At 46.6% G+C, this 22684-nt stretch overlaps 1 protein-coding gene across 1 annotated transcript in view; it reads right to left on the bottom strand.

Annotated features, from left to right (window-relative positions):
* Positions 1–17914, bottom strand: part of CELSR1 (cadherin EGF LAG seven-pass G-type receptor 1) — a 163928-nt gene extending 146014 nt beyond the window's left edge. Inside the window, exon 1 of the mRNA XM_034062830.1 lies at positions 15217–17914. Within this exon, the coding sequence (XP_033918721.1) occupies positions 15217–17899 (2683 nt within the window). The 5' untranslated portion in view covers positions 17900–17914. The remainder of the gene's footprint in view (positions 1–15216) is intronic.
* Positions 17915–22684: the final 4770 nt, after the last annotated feature.

Genomic DNA, 22684 nt, shown 5'->3' with positions numbered 1-22684 from the left:
TGACTGCTCCCCTACAGTTGCAAAGAGTCCTTGAAATATTAACAGGGTTATCAGCATTCACTTACCAGTTACAGTAGTACCTAGATAATTCAAAGGGCTAAGTCAGAGCTTATAAATACACACACTTTCTCAATGCAAAATCCTTACTGGCAGAGAATTTCTTACCTTTTTTAACAAAATGTGTTAATTTCTTTAATTAACAAACCTAGAAATGCAGCAATCTACAGGGAACGAAGAACTAAAATTTGTTGTTTATTTTTGCATTCAGTTATTACATTATTTTCTTGTGCTGTGTATTTCCAAGGCAGGTGTTGTTAAAGACGTTTACCAAACCTCCTATGGTTTTGATGGTAGCAAAATGCAGCTGCATTTGCACCACAAAATCCGTGGTAGGCTCAAGCTGCAGAACTTCTGGGTGGCAGAACTTCATACAAATGAAAGCTGGGAGTTTTGTACCCAAACAAGAGAGTGGTGAGCACTGACACACTTGCCCATGTGGGTTAGGTGCAGACTATTACGCACAGAGCACTGGAACAAATCTCCCCTTAGTTTGAGTCAGTGTGGTCACACAGGCCTAAGGGAGGGACAGCACATCATTTTCATTTGTTGAAAGGGCTTTCCAGAGGATTTGTCCCTTCTAGAAGGGGAAAAAGGCAAATATTTCTCTAGGCTTTGGTTGCAAATGTACAGCAGCCCTAAGCTAATCTAAGGGGTGGCTGCCACCGCCCCTCTCCTCTGCACTGGAACTCTTACTGCACTGAACTGTTTCTTCAAACTCAGAACTTTCTTGTTTGCTTGGTTTTTAATTGGTAGTTCGGCTTTTTATCAACTTCCATACTCCCTTGCGCTGTCTCTGGTACTTGCCTGATGGACTGACCTGTTTCTTAATGCTAAACCTGAAGTCTGGATTTTTTTTAATGACAGGCTGGCTTTTTAGTAACTTGGCACATAGAAACAGCCCCACACAAGGTCATAGAGGTGCTGCTGGGAAGGGAAAGACTGTAACAGCCAGAAGCAAGACTGGCTCAGATTTGCTGCAACTTGCAGCCTGTGACATTTGTGAATAACTTCCAGCCCCATTCATTTAACCTGTTGAACCATGCTGCCTTACGGATTATCTTTTGATACCAAGTTCAGAAGAAGATAGCAATGCTGTTATCAACACACAACTACTTACACAAGCTCAGTTAGTTCAAAGGGCTAAAATGCATTTACAATTTGTTAATATGCTGCTTTAGTTTCTGCAGAAAAAAGACAACAGGAAAGAATTTTCCCACCAACAAGTTCAGTTTTCTGTTCAAGGAAGCTTCTCAAGGAAGTATGTTGTATATACATACTACTGTTAAACTAGCAACTGTTCATTAATTTATCAAGCTTCCCCTTCAACCCAGCTACACTTCTTTGGACCCCTTCACAGAGATGTTGTTCCAGAAATTTGCTTCCATAAAAGCTTCAAACTGTCTTCTAACATATCCCACCTAAATTTATTGAGTTGGCTCACTTGCAGGCTTTCCTTTAAACTGCCCTGCTCTTGTTTTCCACAAGTACTTCAGAGAGATAGGCAGCAACCAAAGTACTCTGGTTTTCATTTTGCAATATTAAAGATGCAATCTTCTAGTGTAAGTGATACCTCCAGTGAAACACATCTTTCTCTAACTTGTTCTCTTTACACTATATATTAACTTTTCTTGACTAGGAACTATCAGAATAGTACAGAGATGCAATATTCACAGTGCCTTGTACAACAGCACATTATATTTTTCATAAACCCATCCCCCTTATCAAACTGCTGCGGTGGAAGCCCTGAACCAACTCAAACACACAGACAGTGGGTGGACAAGAAAAGGCAATCACTCCAATAGTGTAATTTCAGAAAATTGAATAATTCTCCATGCCGGGATTTGAAAAGCACTGTAAATACTATGTAAATAGGTGGAGTGCCCATCTCCAAAGAGAGAACAGTGTGACCCTGGCACATCACACCCAGGTAACAATATACTGCTTTCCTCTGCGAAGTGGCAGAGTTGCCTCTAAGCAAGCAGCAACACATGATCCAGCTTAAGGAAATGCAAGAGGTGCTGAAATACTGTCACGCAGAGGCTAACCTGTTCCGAGAAATTTCATGTCTCATAAATTATCAGAGGGAAAATTAAATCCTACAACATGCCTAAGAACAGAAATAGAAAAGAAATTAATGAAGATGTCTAACAAGGACCAGAAGCAGTGGCTATTCCTTAATGTGGGATTATTAACTATTGTGCTGTCCAAAAGTGATTAAATTACCCTGAAGCTCTAATGGATCAGCATCTCATTTGCTAGAGGACGAGTTCTCAGCTGCAAGCTGGAGCTCGACCCCTCCAGGACCTCCACTTCACATTACACCCATCGCCATCTCCCACCACACCACAAGGATGGAGGGGGTGTTCAGCAGCAAAACAATCATCCCGAGAATTGACCACCAGCAAATTAGCCACTGACTGCTGGCAGTGGGAAGCAGGGAGGGATGATTCTAGTGACAGTGAGAACCCTGCTTTTAATAATCACCATATTGTAAAAGGGAAAACTGCCACGAGAAGGAAAAAGCACTGGAAATGCAAACGCAGATGCATGGTTGTAAAATCCTCACACTGAGCTCTCTGCTGAGTACATGGAGGGATTCAGTGACCCTGAGGGAGCCTTACCTGCTGAATGAGCCAAGAATACGCCTTGCAGAGTGTTAGGCAATGTCATGTAATATGACTACAGCAGTAAGCACAAAGGCTCTATAGTGTGAAGAACAACACTGTGAATTTCACAACTGCTGAAATCTCAGAATGATTTCTTTAAAATTCATTTTCAGCATAGGAATAAAATTTAATTAGTCTTTTCTTAGCATTAATCATTTTTATAGGTTCATTTAAATACCTGAAAATGAACAATATTCCAAATTCACACAGCACTAAGCCAGAAAAAAGCCATCCTGTATGATCAGTATGGGATATGTAGAATGTGAGTAAAGTTGTTTACCCCATGGGACACTCTCTAGACAGAGAAAGCTTTCAAGTTGACTAAAGCTGTCACTTTACTTTGCCTTTAGGCCCTGAAAAGAACAGTGGGAACTTCTGGCAGCCAAAGTCTGATCAAGGACAAGAAGAGCAAAAACCCAGAGAGTCACTGACACCACCTCAGAGCAGGCAAAACAGCCTCTTATTGAGGACTTTCCTCCCAAGAATGAAAAAAAAGGGATGGATGCTCAACTGCCACTGGTGCCATGAGGAATTTTATCTGATCATCTCAGCACCTCAGCTCAGCACCATCTGACGCACACTAAGCAATCATTTCTGCTTAAGAAATCTCCAACCACTGGCAAGGGACATAAAAAGTTCATAAATTAATTTATACAACACAAATAAGTTCACTGCATAGAATACAAAAATGTCCTTATCTCTCAGTTCTCACCTGAGTTTATTCCTAGGAATTGGTCACGTCCATCAATGCTGTTGGTAGTAAATCAGAATCTCTTATATAAAGCCCTTTCAAGCTGAATGAAGTCTCAGACACTGCTGAGCCATAAGGGAGCTGAGGCACAACGGAACCAGCCAGTAGAGGTGACTGCAACTTGACACAAGGGATAGGACAAAAATGTAGTCACCATCTACACCCAAACTGGGCCAGATTCCCCATTCATGGGTACAGGTGTTGCTCCCATGGACTGCAATGATGACGAGCACTGACATTCTGCATATAGCATGCCCTGTGACCAGAGGCTGGCCATGGACATGCCATGACTGTCTGTGTCAGGCAGCAAAACCTCTGCGGGACTGTCACCACCTCAAGCTGTGGTCTCCAAGGCCCTGTGCAAGGAGAGGGGCAAAGGATCGTGGCTGCAAAACCTCGGGAAGCTGCACCCAGCAGCCAACACTGCTGAAGTCCCAACCCCACAACAGCCAGTGGGAACACAAGGGCTGCATGGGCAACGCAATGGCTATCACTAGGACACTGGAAGCATCTCATGGGGCATCCATTGAGGGGATGCACCCTACCCATCGCCTTCAGCCAATGCACTCACCTAACAGCAATTAACAGCATGGTGGTCAGAAGAGGGTGAGGGGTGGATAAGGAACCCACCCTGCTTCCCCAAAAGCAAGACAGAAGGCAGTGAGAAAGGATGCTGCCACATCACTGGCCAGCTCTCAGCCCCTGTTGGACACACTGTCAGCGGGGCCTGGGGCCATCCCCAGTGCTGCCATCTCTATCCGGCTATCTCCCGGAGCAGTCGGTCAGTCAGTGTCTAGTGGTTTTCCTAATTATTTACAGCAGGTATTACAAAAGCAGAGGTCTCTGCTCTGCACGGCCCTGTACAAACTTGCAGCAGGCAGACTGCAGATGCGGCGCCTTGCTGCACAACAGCACATGGCAAAGAGATCCAGTGAGTGTGAAGGGATAAAGGAGGAGGAGAAAAGCAAGAAGGAAAGAGGAGCACCAGCATGTTTTGTGTAACAAGCTTTCAGCGTCCACCATGTACTAAAATGTGCCCACTTTGCATAACCAGTGCAAACAACCAGTGCCTGCTGCCAGCAGCTTGGTCAACAAACCCAAGTGTTAAGTTGGAATAACACTGGGTAGCTTAGTAAGCAGGACCTAGAAGTTAATCTGTATAACCTAACATTCAAAAAACCTCACATTGATTTGCCCACATTGCTTTAGCTCATAACAAATCCTTTTGCAAACAGCCCTGCAAAACCAACCAGAAGACAGCAGCAGATTTCATGATCTCAAGAAACTGAAGACAGGATTTAAACTAGCAGGCGATTATCTGCCAGACAGAGAGCTCATCACACAGAGAGCACACACTGCTAAATTACACTGTGTCAGTAAAAGGAGGCCAACATCAGAAATACACCCCGTGAGAATGGAAACTGAGTCAACTGATGGGATAGTTCAACCAGCCATTGCTGCCCAAGAGACCTTTCCCGCATGTGTCAGGACAATGTTGGCGAGCTGTAGCGTCAGTGAGCACATTGCAGGAAAAGCCACAGGATCCAAGTGACAAGCAGCAACATGTTGATAATTACTAGCAAGTCTATCATCACAGCAAACTGCAGTGAGAAAGAGGATTAAACAGTAGGAGAAGACGGGTTGAACTCTGGATATTTAGCAGTGTTGTTTAAGTCTGAGCCCATGAATCCTTCCATAACTGACACTTTAGCCCGTTTGGGAACTTCTCTACTTAAAAGCAAAATACATTTACAAATAGTTAAAGCCAAAAGACAAACAAATCAGCTCTGATCAGTAGGAAAGTACTCCCTGGAAAGCCTTATGATTCTTGTTTATTTTACCTTTGAGTTACTAGGTGGGAAGATCTGAGTGCCTGCTTACAGCCAGAATTGACCTAGTCCTGACATGGCCTGAACAGATCATGATCCAGCTTTTATTATGGCCTAAACAAAATCCAGCAGCTGGACTGCCCACACCACTGCTCAACTGAAGTGGAGGTGCCCACATGCATGAGCATGAGCCAAAAAGTCTCCTCTCCATCGCCCTACAAGTGTAAGCAAGGCCCTGTAGCTTATAGCACTTACCAAAGAGAGAAACGTGAGTCACACAATGGCTTCTGTACCTTATTCGGCTCCTCTTTAATGTATAGCACAGTAAGAGCTTTGAGATCAAGAGCTGGAGGCCAGCCCATCTCTGCCCTTGCTAAGTGTCCTGATCGCTATGCTGAGTGAAGTGCCCAAGCTGTAGTAGGATGGTATTTCAAGTACACCCACTTTATAGGACACTTAACTGCCTAAAACAGGATACTGCTGCAGGGAAAAGGCACCTAAAAGTGAGGCACTGTGGCATTTGATGGTTAGATATAAGTGATCTACTGGACCTAAGCTGTGAAAGGTTCCAAATGCCTCTTCCTGACCGTGCTGAGCTGTGTCTGGAGGCTGGCAAACATGCACTGCTAAAACAAAGTGATGCGCTAGTGTAAAACTAAAAATCACAGCTTGGATGTTAAAGGGTCTCCTTTAGAAACAGGCCCAGCATGAACACTGCTGCAAGGACACAAGTAAATGAGGACCTGAGCTGGGCTGGTTCCTGGAAAGTCCAGAAGTGCTGTGACTGGAATTCAATTCAATAAACACAGCAGATCAAGCAGCTCTTCCTACCCATGATGTGTACTCTGGGGGCAGGGGAGCTACAAAGAATCAACTTCACATTTGCTTCCAAACCTAACAGCCCATTGGGATTTAACTGCAAAGACAGACTTATAGGTGCTGGCCATCACATCTCTGAAACTCAAATCTGATTGCAAAGTGCCTCCTTTACCCCTTTTGGTGGGCTCCAGATGCTTTTGCTTCTCCCTGAAACTGGATCTAGCCCACAGACTCTGCAGCAGGCAGGAGGTGCCATGCTGACCGTGGTTGTTAACGATGGCCTCTCCTTCTCCCTCCTTCAAAAAGCAATGAAATATTTCGACCAGATGTGCCATATTCAAAGATGCTGGAGACCCGTTGGAATGTAGCATCTATCACACGTTCAGCAGTGGTGTTGAAAACAGATTACCTGCCTTTGTATTTGATAAGCGTAACCTGTCTATGTTTATTATGTGGTCCCCCAAGGATTTATTACAGGTTTACCATTTCATTTACTTGCTTTTTTAGTGCTTGGCAAGTGTAAACACTGGAATAAATACGAAGGTGGTTACAGCTTAGCAGAATTAACGACTTGTTGAAACAAAGTCCAAAAGTTTTCCTTTCTCTCCAGCAAATCCTGGTTTTCTGTCCGACTGCTTTTCTTCCAAGTGTGAAGTTCATCTTTGTGAAGTATTTTAAAATTTTCTTTCTTTGTTGAATGCCAAATCCCCATAAAGCATACTTTCCCCCTTCATTCACTCAATCTCTTGACAACATTTAAAGTCTTTCTTAACATTATTCATGGCAAAACATTTTCCTGTTTGAAAATTATAACCTCCCCCATCCTTTCCATCTAGTCTGCTAAAAGCCTGTTACTACAGGCAGTTTGCTGTAACAGAAATAAGTACAATCATCCTTAGAAAGAAAACAAACCCTTTTGTCCTGGTGCAAAACATTGGGGGTGGGTTCATCCCACTGAACTTTAGCCACTTAAAAGCAAGGCAATTAGTCCAAATGAGGCACTTATTTTCTGTTTTTAATCAGGGGGTGAGATGGGCATCTCCAGCCACAGCCCTCCTGCCTATCAACCAATCATGGCTGCAACCTCCCTGACCACCTTTGAAGAGATACCACATTTCTTGGGCAGATGATGGTAGGTGATACAAATCTGACCATAAGAGCCAAGTTGTACCTTCAAAAACACTGTTTCAACCCAACAAAACCAAAGCATTGCAATGGAATCTCAATCAAAGTATCTCACAAAAAAGGTGTTAGGCAAATCTCGCCAAACAAACAAGAGATCACTCAATGGCAGATTTCAAAATCTTCCATGATTACATCCTGTCCCTTTTGGAAACTTGTGCTGCATCCATAAATAGTTCAGTGTTTTTCAACACTGAAACAAGAGCTGCACTGCGGGTGTTAGTGGGATAATAAAACTGTCACTTGTCACAGAAACACAAAGTGGCAAAACTGAATTAAATCAGGTCCTAGATGTTCTTTCTTTCACAACTACTGTGAACAAGGCTTTGAAGAACCAAGCCCATCGTCAACTTTTTCTGTACTCTGATTTATGCAATCTTTTGGCCAAATACTCTTTAAAACAGGAGCAGACAAAAAGGCCTGTCATTCACAAAAGACAGCACTGCCATACTTGTTTCTTAAATGACAAAGTAGATGTCAGAGCACTTGGAGTACTACTTTACCTAAAACCAACACCATTCCCACAGAAACCAGGACAGAAAAACTGCAGCTTGGAAGACTGCCAGAAAGGTTCATTACATCTGCTCTCAGTATCCTCAGCTCTTCTAACCCTCCTACATTTCCTAAAGACTCTCCATAGGTATTTTTGGAAGTACACATCAGGATGCCAAAGGAAGAAGCCAAGAGAGCCAGCTGCCCAAATCCTGTAAATCATACAATACTGAGGTAAGCAGGTAAGTTGTGTTGTTACCTCAAACACTCAAATGTAGGGAGTCTGTCCCAACCAACTGGTTCTCAAAATCAAGAGGGTTTATAAAATAAAGTGAAAAGGGATGAAGAGCACAGATCTTGTGTCCGACATTTGATCCCCCCCCACTCATCCTTCATGCATATGCGTCACAGCTAGAGTTGCCTAAGCCGCTAAATATTGAAAGGGTATTTGTAGCCCATAGGATTAGAAGAGGTTTCTGCTTCACGCTTGCTTGTTTCTTGCCCAGAAAGTAATTCTGCTCCTGACTTCTAGAGCAGCCCCGTTCCCGGAGTCTTTCTATCAGCCTCACCTGACCTGCAAGGGAAGCAAAGGGCCCTACGAAATTGCAAGCTGAGCCCATGCTACAGTGCAGTCATTGCTGTCTGTACCCAAACTAACCAGATGAAAGTGAGCTCAGCTATGCCAGTGTATGCAGCAGTTACACATCTGGCTGAGCTGTAAACAACGTCATAGGTGTTGCCTGCTATCACATGCCCCTGAACCCATGAACCCTGAGCACCCAGCCAGCCAAAACTCTGGACTCAGCCCATGTCCTGCAGGGGTGTCTGGCAGAAACCCAGAGGAGGAGGCAGGAGACCACAGATGAGTGTCTCCAACCCTTCCTTGAAGATGCTGGGAGACACCAGGGCCATGCTCCAACCAGACCAGTGGAAATGTGCGGATGCCAGGATTCCCATGAAGCATCTGCTAAGGGTCTCCACCAGGAAGCACCCTATCAGAGAGTTGGTGAACACACTACCCACTTTCACATAAAGTCATACTTTAAAACCCAGCATTATTTCCATCAGTCATGAGATACCTGAGAAAATCCATTCAGCTCCAAGACAGGAGTCAACAATGAAAGGGAGTTTCAAGATAGTAAGCATACACCTGAAGAAAAACGGACCATTCAATGAGCCATGTAAAATTATATGCTTTATCAGCAGCCAGCCACTTCCTCAGGTAGCAGTTGGGATGTTGGAGATAACAGAGCATAAAATCCCAGTGCTTCACAACTCCTCCTTTCCCCTCTACTGCTTCTACTGCAGGTTTACTATCATCCTGACATCCAAACCTAGAAAACTGCTCCTGTATTCTAAACAAAGGGTTCTTTTGCCATTACCCTTGACAACAATTCAGTGTTTACTCTGAGTCTGAGAGTATGCAGCAGGCTCCACAACCCCAGTCCCTAAACCAGTTCTGAACTTCCAGGAAAGGTGTGACTAGAACAACAGAACAAAAAGGATTCTTCCCAACCCACAAGTGCAAGTCGGATATAAGCGCATTTCCATGACTTCTACAAGGGAAGCAAATCGCAAGGGAACACACCAAGAAAACTAATTCATTAATACACCATGAGGCTTAAAATGTAATAAAAAACATATAAAACTACTACTAATTCAATTTAAAAAATGGTTATTGCAACTATCGCAAATGATCTGAAAATAGGGGAAAGAAGTTTTCCAAGTAATCCCACCATTACACTTTCTCCCTCTCGCATCTTCAGTCTCATTCTTTTTACACCTTCTCTTTGTTATCCCAAAATCTCCTTTTCCAGAAATCACTGGGAAAAGCATCAACACTGAGGCAATAAAAAAAAAAACTGATTGGCACATGAAGCAAAGTGTGTACAAAACCAGCCTAACCCCCTGCTGCTACCCTACCCCACTAACATGTTTTTGAACAGCGCTGCTGAGTTAGGGTTATGTAGGACTTCGATATATACTTGGGGTTTTTTTTTCCTCTGGCAACCAATTATGACCTATAGTATTTATGGTTCCAAGTTTTACTTTGTGGGATGAGGTTAAGAAGTGCCATCTGCATATATGCTTCAACTACCCAGACATACTAAGGTATATTGCTAAAACCTGTAACAAAAAACAGGAGCATACAGCCTGCACTGTACAGAGACAGAAACGGGGAGAAATAAACATTTTTAGTGATAGCTGTGTTGCACAGCAGCATCTTCTGAAAGAATTTGATGGACAGAATAGCTTTATCTGGGATATTTACTTTTTAAAGTGTGCTGCAGTAAACATTTACCTTTTCTCTTTTTATTACTAGAGACTACTATTTTAGCATAGAAATTGCTTATCTACAGTAGCTTAAGCTGCAGGTAACTCCCTATCTTATTTATTTACATGCAGGAGAGAGATACCTTTTATCTCAGTATAAAGTTACTTTGTCAGTCAGCCTGCCACTAAATATTTTCCTTTCATAGCCATAAATGCTTTCCTGTCATTTGAAACAAAAATACACCACTCCTATGAAATCCAGTGATGAAGAGGAAGGAAGCCCATAGGAAAGCAACAAGGCAGCCACAGCTTTTTATCAGCTGGAGCAGATCGCACAGTTGAAAAGGGAAAGTCACATTCCTGCAGGCTGGAGGGATGCATATCTGAAATGCATCTCACCTACAAAGAGATCAGAATATAGAACCTGTATGGAAGAAACAAAGGGTTTAGGTAGACACAGCAGATCCAGGAGCTACCCTAACTTTAAAATCATGGTCACTACTCTTGATTTGCTATTTTAGGAAAGTAAATGTAAATGTTCAAAACCACCACTACTAACCATTATCAATCATCCTTCACTTCAGCCCCACTTCAAACACCAAGTTTTGCAGCTCCGGGTGTCATGCATTCGTTCTAATTGAGGTCTCTCATTTTTTCCTGCTTGGTCCCTGCAGCCTCTGAGCCACTCTCTTCTCATCCCCCACCTTAGTGCAGGATGCATGCATGAAGTGAAAGCTCCCAAGGTCCCTGGGAACATTAACATGAAAAAGCCCTGCAGCCACACAACACACCCGAGATACCTCCCACCAGCAGAGAGGGAAGGAGAGACCTCCACCCATCCATTTCCATCATCTCCTGACTGTCCAACCCACAGGGATCCCACTGAAGCACCCTGAGGGAGTGTTTCCCTGGAAGTGGGGGCTATGGAGAGCAGTGTGGGTGATAACTGCTCCTCATTGACCCTGAAAGCAAACCAGCCTAAGGCATCATTCCTAAAAGAACCATTTTCCCTGGGCAAAACTCACAAGGCCCCAGCAACCCCATCTGCCCCACTCCCCTAAAGCAGGGGCGGGAGGCCAGGGTCCATCCTGATGTTGACAAGGCACGGGGCCTGCATCCTGAGCAGTCAACCCATGCATCCTCTGCATCCAGAGGTGCCCCTGTGCTTACAGAAACAACTTTTACCTCCAGTTTCTTTTTTCACTTTAATTGCCAATGTTCACAAACACAAGTAACCCTGCAATGACTTGCACTTTACCTGTGCCTTTACGTTTATCAGAAGGGGTAAACCAAAGTATTGCACCTTCAGTTACATTGGTATGGAGAAGAGCTGGAGATCCAGAATCATTAACATAATGACTTTTAAATTACAATAATAATGGAGATCCTTTACCAAGCCTTGAGTAAAAATCCCAAAAGCTTATTGCAACACAAACGAGCTCAGTCTTAATTTGTACTTGCTGATAGTCAGCAACCTCATTGAATGCTACTGGAGATTAAAAGCCAAAGAAATGTAAAAGATACCTGAGCCTGCATGCCCTCAAAACGCTTGGGTGCCTATACCTCCCTGTGTGAGGAACACTACCTTCCCAAAATTGTGTATTGTATGTTGTATAATGAATGGTGTTTTACATTTATCTGGAGCACTCGAAAGCTGTAGCATCCAGTCTGGTTGGGTTTTGTCTGCGCTGCTGCATTAGGCTGGGTTCCCAGAGGAGTTTGCACACACATCTATTGTACCCCATTGAGCTGTCGTGGATGATAAGTGGGACTACTTGTGGCAGCACAGCCAAGCAGGTGCCAGCAGCGTTTGCAATGTGATACCCAGGCAAACTTGTGCGAAGTTGAGGCTAGCACAAGCCTTCCCCCCAGCACTAGCAAGGACCACAGTGTAATGTTTAACATGGGTAAATGCAGCATGACTCGAGCAATGTTTAACCTGTTTTTTGACCAAATAAATCCCCGTTTAAGGCTATTGTGAACATCAGTGTGGACAAAAACTAATCGTTTTTAATGAGCCTGTCAATTTAAGTCATATATTTATTAGTAACACTAAGAAATCACAGACTTATCTACTCTTGACCATCTGTTTCAAAAGCCCAGAGTAAGATTCTATCCCCCTGGAAAGCCAGGGCAGGATTTCAGCAGGGTCCAGATTTCATCCCAGTTGTTACAACATAAACCTAACAACACAATGTGCAGGCATGGGAATGTAAAGCTCCATATGAAAGCTTGAAGGTATAATGGAAAAAGGAGAATATGTCTTTTTAAGGAACCCCTGGGGCACACCTGCATTAGTTTCATTCAAAAAGGGTCCAGTTTGTTCACTCAGACAGCCCTGCATGACAGGTATGGGCAGAGGGGTTACCCAGAGATTCACTTCAAAAGAGACTGACTTCAAAAGCTCCTTCCCAATCCAAAGCAGAATGCTAATACGCACACCACCCACATTCCTCCTCCTCCGCTTGGGTCTGCTCCTGAGGGGCTGCGGGGGCACAGCCAGGCAGGTACCAGGGGAAAGCAGGGCACGTACGGAGCCTGCCCAGAGCTTCCCACTGTCCCACATGGGTCCCAATGGTACTGATGCCAATGGGACAAGATTGAGATGCCAGACATGCTGTTCTCAGGTTTTACAAAACCAATCAACCCCATTTGCTTCTTATGATTCTCAAAGTTTGTCTGTATGCAGAAGAACAAAATTACTTTGCTTATTTGAATAGTGCCCAAGTCAAATGAAAGAATGCTGGGTTTAGCCAAGTATCATTGTCTCAAAGTAATTCAGCTGAGTAGCACAGCCCTTCACGAGCATCATCCACACTCACATGCCTCCACAGCACAACACATCACTGGGTGGAACTGAGATTTTTATAGCAGCAGTGTTACTTCCGACTTGTATATAGACCGAACTCCTAAATTCATGAAGAGCTCTAATCCACCCCTGACCCGAAGAGTAGCTGTAAGCAGGGCAGGACTTGGTGTTTGTCTGGGTTGAGAGGTTAATGGCTACTCCACAGACAGTTAACTGGCAGGTCATTTTAGCAGATGATTTGCAGGTATTTCACAACACTTCGAGATAACCCTGTGGAGTACTTCTGTCTTGAGATTCTTCTCCACCTTTTTTTAAAGGCTGCATCAGATAAACCAGAGAAAGCAGTCTGGTGAGGCTGTCCTGGGCTATTCAAATACCGCCAAACTCTGCCTTTTCAATTTACAAACAGAAAACTTGTCCAAATGAACGAAGTCAAATGGAGTTTAGCACTTGACAAAGTTGTTTTAAAATCCTATCCACAAAAAGCTTTAATCTCTCAAATATCTCAAGGCTCCCAGCAGACAGAGGGTTTTGATCAACATCACAACAGAGTTTCGAAGTTCACAACTTTACTAACATGAAAACGATGCTGGAATGATGGAGCTCCTGCTACTTAAGAAAACAGGTCTTCATTCCTACCTGAGATTTCACCCACTTGAAGTGCATTAATCATTCCTGTGAGAAAGGAATAGTCACCTATTTCTCTGCTCTGAATACACTCCTCATCTAGTCTAACAACTTTTCCAAGCTTCATGCTCCAATATGAGTTCTTATCTTCTTCTGCTACCAGATAAAGAGCTACTGGTTCAGACAGTGACCATGCAATCACCTGCACCTTAATCCAAATGTTTTTCTTTAAGGTCACAAACCAACTGCCTGTTTTTTCTGCAAGTCCTCACAGGACACGGAAACGGCATTTATGAGCTACTTTACCATATTAGCTGCCCCCCACCAGCATTTTGGGAGAACCAGAAGCAGCTTATCAGGCCATGCATCGCAGTAAAATCAGTCAACTCTGTTAATACCACTTTCATTTTCCTGAAGCAAAAAGGACCTCAAGCCTGCAAACCCATAGGAGAGCGTGGCTCACTCCCCCAGTGCTGCACACCATGACTATGTACAGTAAAACAAGTGCTGCCAGGATTTTATCACAGCTTGATTCTTCATTTTTAATACAACCATCTAAAAACCAGCATCTCCCAAAGTGTCATTTTAAGTACCTGGTACTTTCAACTATATTTTTTTGCTAAAAGAATACAAAAATCAGTTTTAGGTTGCAGAGGGAGGCCATGAGGAATGTATCTGGTTAAACCTTTGAAAGTCAACAGAAGTACGGGATCAGGTCCACAGTAAACTTACAGACTGGCACCTGCAGAGGAAATTACTCACTGCATGATTGATGCCACAATTAGAGGCATAAAAAGCAATTCCATAGTAAACAAGCAACTGAGCAGAAAAGAATGATATCCTAAGAGTATGTATGTGCTCATAAAGAAGTATATATTGGATGACATCAGTCTTCACGCACACAGAGATGTGAATTCTCAGAGACAGTTAATAGTAAAGTAACCCTGCCTTTCTCCTCCTCTCCCTCTCTGCAACAGCATCGATTTTGGGGCAGCATTTGGCCAGTATCTGCCCCTAGCACTACACTAAAGCAACTCCAGTGCAGTCAGCCACATTACACAGCTGTTACACAGCCCTAACTCACTGCTTTCAGAGTTGCCATTCCCCACAGGAGCACATGCCAGCAATGCAAATCAGCTCAGCTCCACCAGCATTGCATCCACCCAGGCCACACCACTGGAGAAGTGGTCTGAGACTCTACCAGCCAAACCTCCCAGTATGCAGAAGGGAATAAACATGTTTTGTTGCTAAAAAAGCAGAGATACCAAATCTCAACTGTTTTGTTTTGGTTTTTCCTAAGAGGAAAAAAGAAAAGGGAGGGAAGACAGCATTACAGATGGCATTATAGATACACAAGCATTCCCTACATCTAGGCAAGTCACATCATTTATTACCCTTCTGCAACCACATCAGAAAAGCTTCAGCTGAGTTACCACCTCAACCGAGGGAGTATATACCCCCCATGCATACTCATATTTATTTATCCTTGTGATCCACATTTACTAAACAACTTCAAAACACCACTTCAATCCACAGCACATGGGCTTGATACATTGCTGTGGTTCCTCTCCCAGAATTTCAGAGATAAGCTGCTGCTTCAGGAAACTGAAAGCTGCACACTAACCTGCAATGGGCTATTTCTGCCCATGCCCCCATACTGTTCCAACAGGGAGAATCACACTTTATGAACCTCAAAAACTTGCTTACCTGAGACTGACACTTTCATGAGTGCTTCCAGGGGTCTGTTGTTGTCCAGATCACGACTGAGTTTGAGTTCCCCAGTGGCAGAGTCCAAAAGGAGCAAGTTTAATTCATTGCCTTGCACAAAAGTGTAGGCCAGGCTATCAGACACATCGGGATCATGAGCTGGGATCTTGCCAATCACGCCAGACGGGAAGCTGTTGGACTTGTTGGTCACATAGTTATTGAAGAGGATCTGGAAGTCCTGCAGCACAGGTGGGTTATCATTCTGGTCCAGGAGGCGGATGTGTACTGTTGCTCGGCTCACAAGAGGGGCAGAAGTGGCCTGCACCACGATCACATACTCTGTCCTGCTCTCATAATCCAGGTCCATGAGAGCCGTGAGGTCTCCATTGAGCAAGTCTAGTTGGAAGACCTCAGGGATATTCCCTTCTACGATCTGGTACATGATCTGTGCATTGGTCCCCTCATCAGGGTCAGCTGCACTGATCCGTGCCACAATAGAACCCACAGGGCTGTTCTCTTCCACAAAGATGTCAAATTCATCCTTCTCAAAGACAGGGGGGTTGTCATTGATGTCCAGCACAGTCACCTGGATATCCACAGAGGCTTTCAGCGGTGGGCTGCCCCTGTCCACAGCAAAGGCCCGCAGGCTGTAGACAGCCACGTTCTCACGGTCCAGCTTGCGCAGTGTGCGTATCACTCCAGAAGTAGGCTCAATGTAGAAGTCCCCATCTCCATCATCACCACCTTGGAATGTGTAGAGGAGACGGCCATTGAGGCCTGAGTCACGATCAGTGGCAGACAGCTGCAGGACACTAGTGGAGAGCGGCACATCCTCAAACACAGAGCCCTGGTAGCGGTCTCGCAGGAAGTGGGGCGCATTGTCATTGGCATCCAGGATGAGGATCTCGACATAGGTGGTGTCTGACTTCTGGGGGATGCCATTGTCATGGGCTGTAATGGCCAACGTGTAGGAGGCCTGGTCCTCATAGTCCAGCTCCATCAGGGTGGTGATGGTGCCTGTGTCAGGGTCGATGCGGAACTGGGGGATGTTATCATCCAAAATGTAAGTGATTCTTGCATTCTCCCCTGTGTCTTCATCAGTGGCACTTATGGTGACAATGGAGGTGCCAATGGGCTTGTCCTCACTGACACTCACTGTGTAGTGGGAGCTCTGGAAGACCGGGCGGTGAGTGTTTGCATCTGTGACGTTGATGAAGACCTGGACAGTGTCAAAGCGAGTACCATCAGAGGCAGTGACTGTGAGCACATACTGCCTTTCCTGCTTGTAATCCAGGGGCAAGGCCAGCGTGATCAGCCCCCCTCCACTCTGACTGGTGATGGCAAAACGGTTCCTGGTGTTGCCACTGGTGATCTGGTAAGTCACTACACTGTTAACATCTCTGTCCACTGCTGTCAGGGTCAGGACGCTGCTTCCCACAGCTGCATCCTCATTCAGTCTGAGGTGATACACCTTCTCCGTGAAGGTGGGGTTGTTGTCATTCACATCCAGGACAGTGATGGACACACTGGCTGAGGAGGTCATGACTGGCACGCCATGGTCCCTGGCCTCCACCCCAAAGTGATAGTTCTCCACAGTCTCTCGGTCCAGTTCTGCAGCTACTGTGATCCACCCTGTGCTGTTGTTGATCTGAAAAGGGAACCCAGAGTCACTTGCTACAGGGGCACCTCCAGTGGATGGTGCCATCTCTACGAGTTTGTATTCCAGGCGGGCATTCTCCCCTGAGTCAGCATCCACAGCCTGGATGTGCAGCACTGAGTAGCCCAAAGGAACATTCTCCAGCACCGTGGCCTGGAAGGGAGTGCTCACAAAGATGGGGGCATTGTCATTCACATCCACGACCTGCACCGACACCATGCCACTGGAGTTGATCAAGGGAGGCCTACCCCCATCCTGGGCTTTGATCCGGAGCGTGTACTCCCGAATAGTCTCATAATCCAGAGGGTTGATCAGGTCAATGGCACCAGAGAAAGAGTGGATGTAGAACTGGCCTTTCAGGTTGCCACTCACAATGCTATAGTGCACCTGAGCATTGCTGCCTCGGTCCCGATCTGTGGCCTGCACCTGCAGTATCTGGCTATTCACGGGGGCATCCTCTGGCACCTGCACCAGGTAGCGCTTCTCACTGAACTGGGGGTAGTTGTCATTCTCATCCTCCACAGTGATGTGCACCATAGCTGTGGCGCTGCGTGGTCCAGGATCCTTGCCTTGGTCATTGGCTTCCACCACCAGATGGTACTCAGAGACCTCCTCGCGGTCCACAGGAGCTCGAGTCCTCACCACCCCAGAGCGCGGGTCAATCTCAAACACCCCATCACCAGCTCCCGGTTCCAGCAGGCGGTAAAGCATGTTGGCATTGGCAGGGGCATCACCATCGGTGGCGCGGATGGTCAGCACCTCATAACCCACCTCCAGGTTCTCCCGGATGCTCTCCCGGTACTCGGGCTGCTCAAACACCGGCTCGTGGTCGTTGGTGTCACTCACTGTCACAGTCAGGTAGGTGGTGGCCGAACGGCGGCGCGGGGAGCCGTGGTCGGAGGCGGTCACCTTTAGCACGTGGGTGTCCTTCGTCTCCCGGTCCAGGCTGCGGGCGGTGACCACACTGCCGGTCTCGGAGTCGATGGAGAAGTAGTCGTTGGAGCGCTCGTCGAAGAGCGCCTCCATGGAGTACGCCAGCCGGCCGGCCTCCCCCTCGTCGGGGTCCTGGGCCCGCAGCACGATGACGGCCGTGCCGGCCGGTTCGTTCTCGGGGATTGAGACCTGGTAGCTGGGCAGCTGGAACTGCGGGGGGCTGTTGATGCTCCGCGCCCGCCGCCCGCCGCCCTCCTCCCGCGGCTGCGGGTCCCACCCGCCGGCGGCTCCGCGGGTCCCGGCGAGCGGAGCGCGGCGCAGCGCGGCCCCCACCGCCCTCAGGCGCCCGGCGGGAGGCAGCGCCGGCGGCTCCGAGGCACCGGCACCGTCGCGGCGCCCCGCGGCCCCCGGGGGCAGGTGGAGGAGCGGCAGGGCGCGGGGCGGCCGCAGCTCCCCGCCGCCCGCCAGGGCGCAGAGCAGCGCGGCCCAGGACACGCAGGCGGCGGCGGACAGCCGCAGCATCTCCGGAGCTCAGCGGGCAGCGGTGCCGGGCAGAGCGCTGCCGCACAATCCATCCACCCGCCGGGCTGCCCGCCCGCCCTCATCCAACAGCCGCCGGCTCGGGCCCCCGCCGCCGCCCAGAGCCCCAGCCCCGTTCCCGGGCAGCGGGCTGGAGAGCTCCAACTTTTCCACCTTAAACTTTGAAGTGAGTTCAAAATGGCTCCCCTCCTCCGCCTCCCCCCACCGCCGCTCCCGAGAGGGTGATTAGCATAAACCTGCTGCTCGTCTCCCTCCTTCGTAAAAAGAAATCAATACAGTAAACACCGAGGTCCCCCCGCACCGGGGCCGGCCCAAGGGCAGCGCCGATCCGTGTGGCTGCGGGGCACGGCACCGCACGTCGGAGCCGCCCCTCTCCGTCCTGCTCTCCCGTCGCGTCCCGTCCCGCTCCTGCCGCTCCGCTCGGTTCCGCGGCGGCGCTGAGCGGCGCAGGCAGCGCGGATCGCGGCGGGCGCTGCCCGGGGCGGGGTTTCCTGACGGTCCCGCCCGGCCCCTCCCGGGCGGCGGCGGCGGGGGCCGAGCCGGGCCCGTCCCCGTCCCTGCGGGGTTCCCGCCCCATCCCCGGCGCCTCTCGGCGGCTGGCCCCGGCCCCGCGCCCCAGCAGGCGGGAGAGCTGCGCGCAGGGCGCAGGCTGCGCGGGTCCCGGTACCGGCGCCGCGGGGCCCGGGTGCGCGGACGGCGCAGCGCCGCGAGTCGCAGCCATCCCCCCGCCGAGCAGCCACCTGTCGCCCAGAGCACAGTTACACCGGGTTCCATTTATTTCGTTGTTTTCAATCTCTCCCGGTGCGGTTAAGCACCAAACTCGCGGTAAAACCACTTTCCAAGACAAACCGAACCCCATGCGCCTGCTGCGGGGCCCGCCGCTATCCCCGGCGGTTGGGATCGGGGACTCAAGGTCCCGCCTTGCTCTGAACTAATGCGAACCCGCAGCGAGGACTGAATGAAAGATTTCTTTGGAGCAACTGCAAATAATTACATACAAATGCAAACTTGGGTAGTTTGTGGGAAGAAGCGAAGCCAAACCCTGCATGTAAATGTTGCGCTGGTGATTATAGTGTTAATTCTACTAATTTATGCTAAATCCCTACTACCGGTTTACTTTTCCCTCTGCTACGGCGCTCGTTGAAGCGGTGCGCCCCGGCCGAGCTTCCATCCCCGCGGCTGCAGTGTCCTCTTGTGGGAGGACTGTCAGCTTCGGCTCTTCAGCACTTGGAAGACTGGGAAAAAAACCCAGATTGTTTCAACTGCTTTCATCCCCGGAACTGCATTACTGCAAGGGGGGGGAATACACCTGGATTATTGCCAATCTGTCTGTCGGGGGGGAAAAAGAGGTTTATAAATCGCAGTTTTGGAAGACGTTTAGCTGATTCAGCTTTACTCTATTAGATTTTTTTTTTTTTTCACGTGGAATTTAGGAGCTTAGCTGCCTCTTCAGATCCTCTAATAAAAATGATAGTTCTGAAAAGGAGGAGGATGAAATAGGTTAAATTAAAATGTAAACTTCCCTCTGTCAGGTTTGAGTGGATGTAGTGATTTGTTCTGTACTCCACAAATCATGCAGTTCCCTCTGTAGCTGTTTAAATCAGCTCAATATTAACTCAGGATCTGGTTTAAGTTCATACTTCTCTGTGTTGTCTTGCTGTGGTGCTTAATGCCCACATTTAGAAAACTAAGATTTGTTACAAAATAATCCTTTCCTATGGCTTTTTAAATGTGAAATCCAAGTATGTGTTTCCAGAGTTTTTATTAGATAAGATGGATACACAAGAAAAGACAGTTTAAATTCTTTTTCTAATTTTCATTTTATTGCAACAAGAGGCAACATCTGTGAGTCAGCAAAGGGGTGATATTGTAAAAGCATCTGTATTAATCCAATTGTGTGCATAATTACACAAAATCCTCTATCCTCTTCCTGTTTGTGTGACTTTGCCTACTATTTTCAGATAATTTTGTTGGGTCTATGTGATGTGTTTCACTCTCTTCTCAATAACTGTATAATCCCTATTGTTCCTGTCATGCATTACAACACTTGTCATATAACTTTACCATGAAAATAGATTTCAGATGCACAATGGTGAATATAATGAAGACCAACACATTGTCCTAGTGAAAAGAGTGGGCTATTGTATACATGGGCAACCCAAACTACTTTCTGGACACAGGCAGTGGTGAGATGACTCATGCTGTTCCCACATTGCTCCGTACAGAAGCGGGGGTCACAGCATGGCCAGTGGTTGGGGCTGGCAGGATCCGTTTCTGCTTCCATGAGTCTGGAAGAGTCAGAGAAGGCAACAAGAAAACTGAACGGTTGGAAAAGGCAATTCAAGCTGGGGAGGGAAGTGGGGATTATATCTGCCCTGTGTTTTAACTGAAAAGTTTTCAATGAAGGCTGATCCTCCTAAGAAAATCAGCTACTCCCTTTGGGTCTGATTCTTCAGATTTTGGTATAAGCTGCCCTTTCCTACAGAAGAAATCACACCAACACCACCATGATGAGCAATATCCTTAAAAATATGCAAGTGGGCGAGGTTTGGCTTGACCCTTTGTTTCCCTGGTACCAATTGATGACATGTTCATTTCACAGTTCAAGAAAACGCTCTGTTTTGACTTGTCCAGGAGTGAAGTGTTTCAAGTTTCTTTCCAAAGGGAATTTAAAACAAAACGGCAGCTAAAGAAAAAAAATGATAGCATTGTTACCCAGCTCCAATCAGTGCTCAGCTCTAAAAAATGTATGTATAATTAAATTCTAAGGATTTTATTAAAACATGAAGTTTACAAGGCCAGGGAAGAGACCAAGAATGATTCCTGAACGGTTGCTCTGCGATGCGATCTGCAGCCCAGAGGAGGAGCAGTGTAGAGCTGGGATTGCCTGCATCTAGATCCAGTAACAATTTTCAGGCTGGGAATAAAGTGATTCACTGTAGCACTCATGCCTGCAGAAGAGGTGATTCTATGGACAGCGATGGAGCTTTTCCCTCTTGGCCCACCAGTACTTTGATGAAAGACTTTAAAATTCACCTTCAGTAATGCTATGTTAGGAATAGTTAACTCTCTTTTAAGAATAAAAATGGTGAAAAAGCTTTATGTCATGGCATTTGTGAAGAAGTATATTGGTGCTATAAGGTGATGCTGGTGATAAAAGGTGATATGCGGCATGTCTCCCACCCCACGAACCAGTGGGTTTATTTTCTAAACCCTTGCTTGGGGCAGGTTATGCATGAGAAGAAAAGTCATCCTCAAATTTAGGATCCATGCAACACAAACTGTATCTTGTACACCACCTCTATATACATAATGTTAACGTAAACTGATAGATGTAACGCGTATTCATGACTGCATTTATTTACTTCACAAATGCACCAGTGATCTATTCCTGCTAAAACAGCGCTTTGAGAAAGTAAACTGAGAAACCACAACAGGCAGCAGTAAAGCAGCCTTTAACCACACTTTACTCTTCAGCCTTCCAATTTTCCAGCACCTGGAAAGAAACTATAAGTTTCATGCCACACATTAGGAGTGAACAAAACCAGCTTCTGAAGGGGAATGTTATTTATTATCCCTTATTTCATATAAACTGACAATGCATTAGACATGAAAACCAAAACAAATAACTTGCTAGTTTTTAGACTACCTGTGCTGGCTGCTGCTGCATCCTGCCCTCATGGTTGGTTCTCCTCATTGTCTAGGACCACACATAAGCAGAGATCAGCCTTCTGTGATCCCAGGCAAATTCTAATGCAACAAGAAAGGGGCAAGCTAAGAGCAGTTTCTCAGTCTCGAGGCTGAGCCTTGCTCTCACGTTGTTCCCCTCAGGGTTGCCGCTGTCTGGCTCACCCCTGGTTCTCTGGGATTGGGCACAGCAGAGGGGTCCCCTCTGCCCAAAGCACCCACAGGACACCTTGTCCTAGTGCAGTGCAAACTGGACCAAGCACTGGTGCCAAGTCCCAGTTCCATTAGTGAGCTTAAATTGGACAGACCCAGGATGTTAGACAACTCCTCCAATCACTACAGAAAGCATGATGGCAAGTTGCGCTGTGAACAGGCATCTGGGCTTCCAATGCCCATAAAAATCTGTTCCACATCCAGCCCAAGAAAGCTCAAATAAGGCAAAGTAATTTATTTTTTCATGTTTCATCTGAGTTTAAGAACTGAAGAATTATTTCGAGCTCCATAAGGTGAAACTTGAACCTTCACCTATTGCAGGAACCACACGGGTTTGGAAATGTTTCAAAAAATGCCTTTATAGCTAGCATTCATTATTCTTAAAGTCAAGAACAGATTCTAAACTGGTGGGATCCTTATTGCATGAATGATGTTCAG

Source organism: Melopsittacus undulatus, chromosome 5 (assembly GCF_012275295.1).
Source record: "Melopsittacus undulatus isolate bMelUnd1 chromosome 5, bMelUnd1.mat.Z, whole genome shotgun sequence".
Classification (NCBI taxonomy): domain Eukaryota; kingdom Metazoa; phylum Chordata; class Aves; order Psittaciformes; family Psittaculidae; genus Melopsittacus; species Melopsittacus undulatus.
The sequence above is the reverse complement of the archived record's forward strand: the minus strand, read 5'-3'. Positions and strand labels throughout refer to the sequence as shown.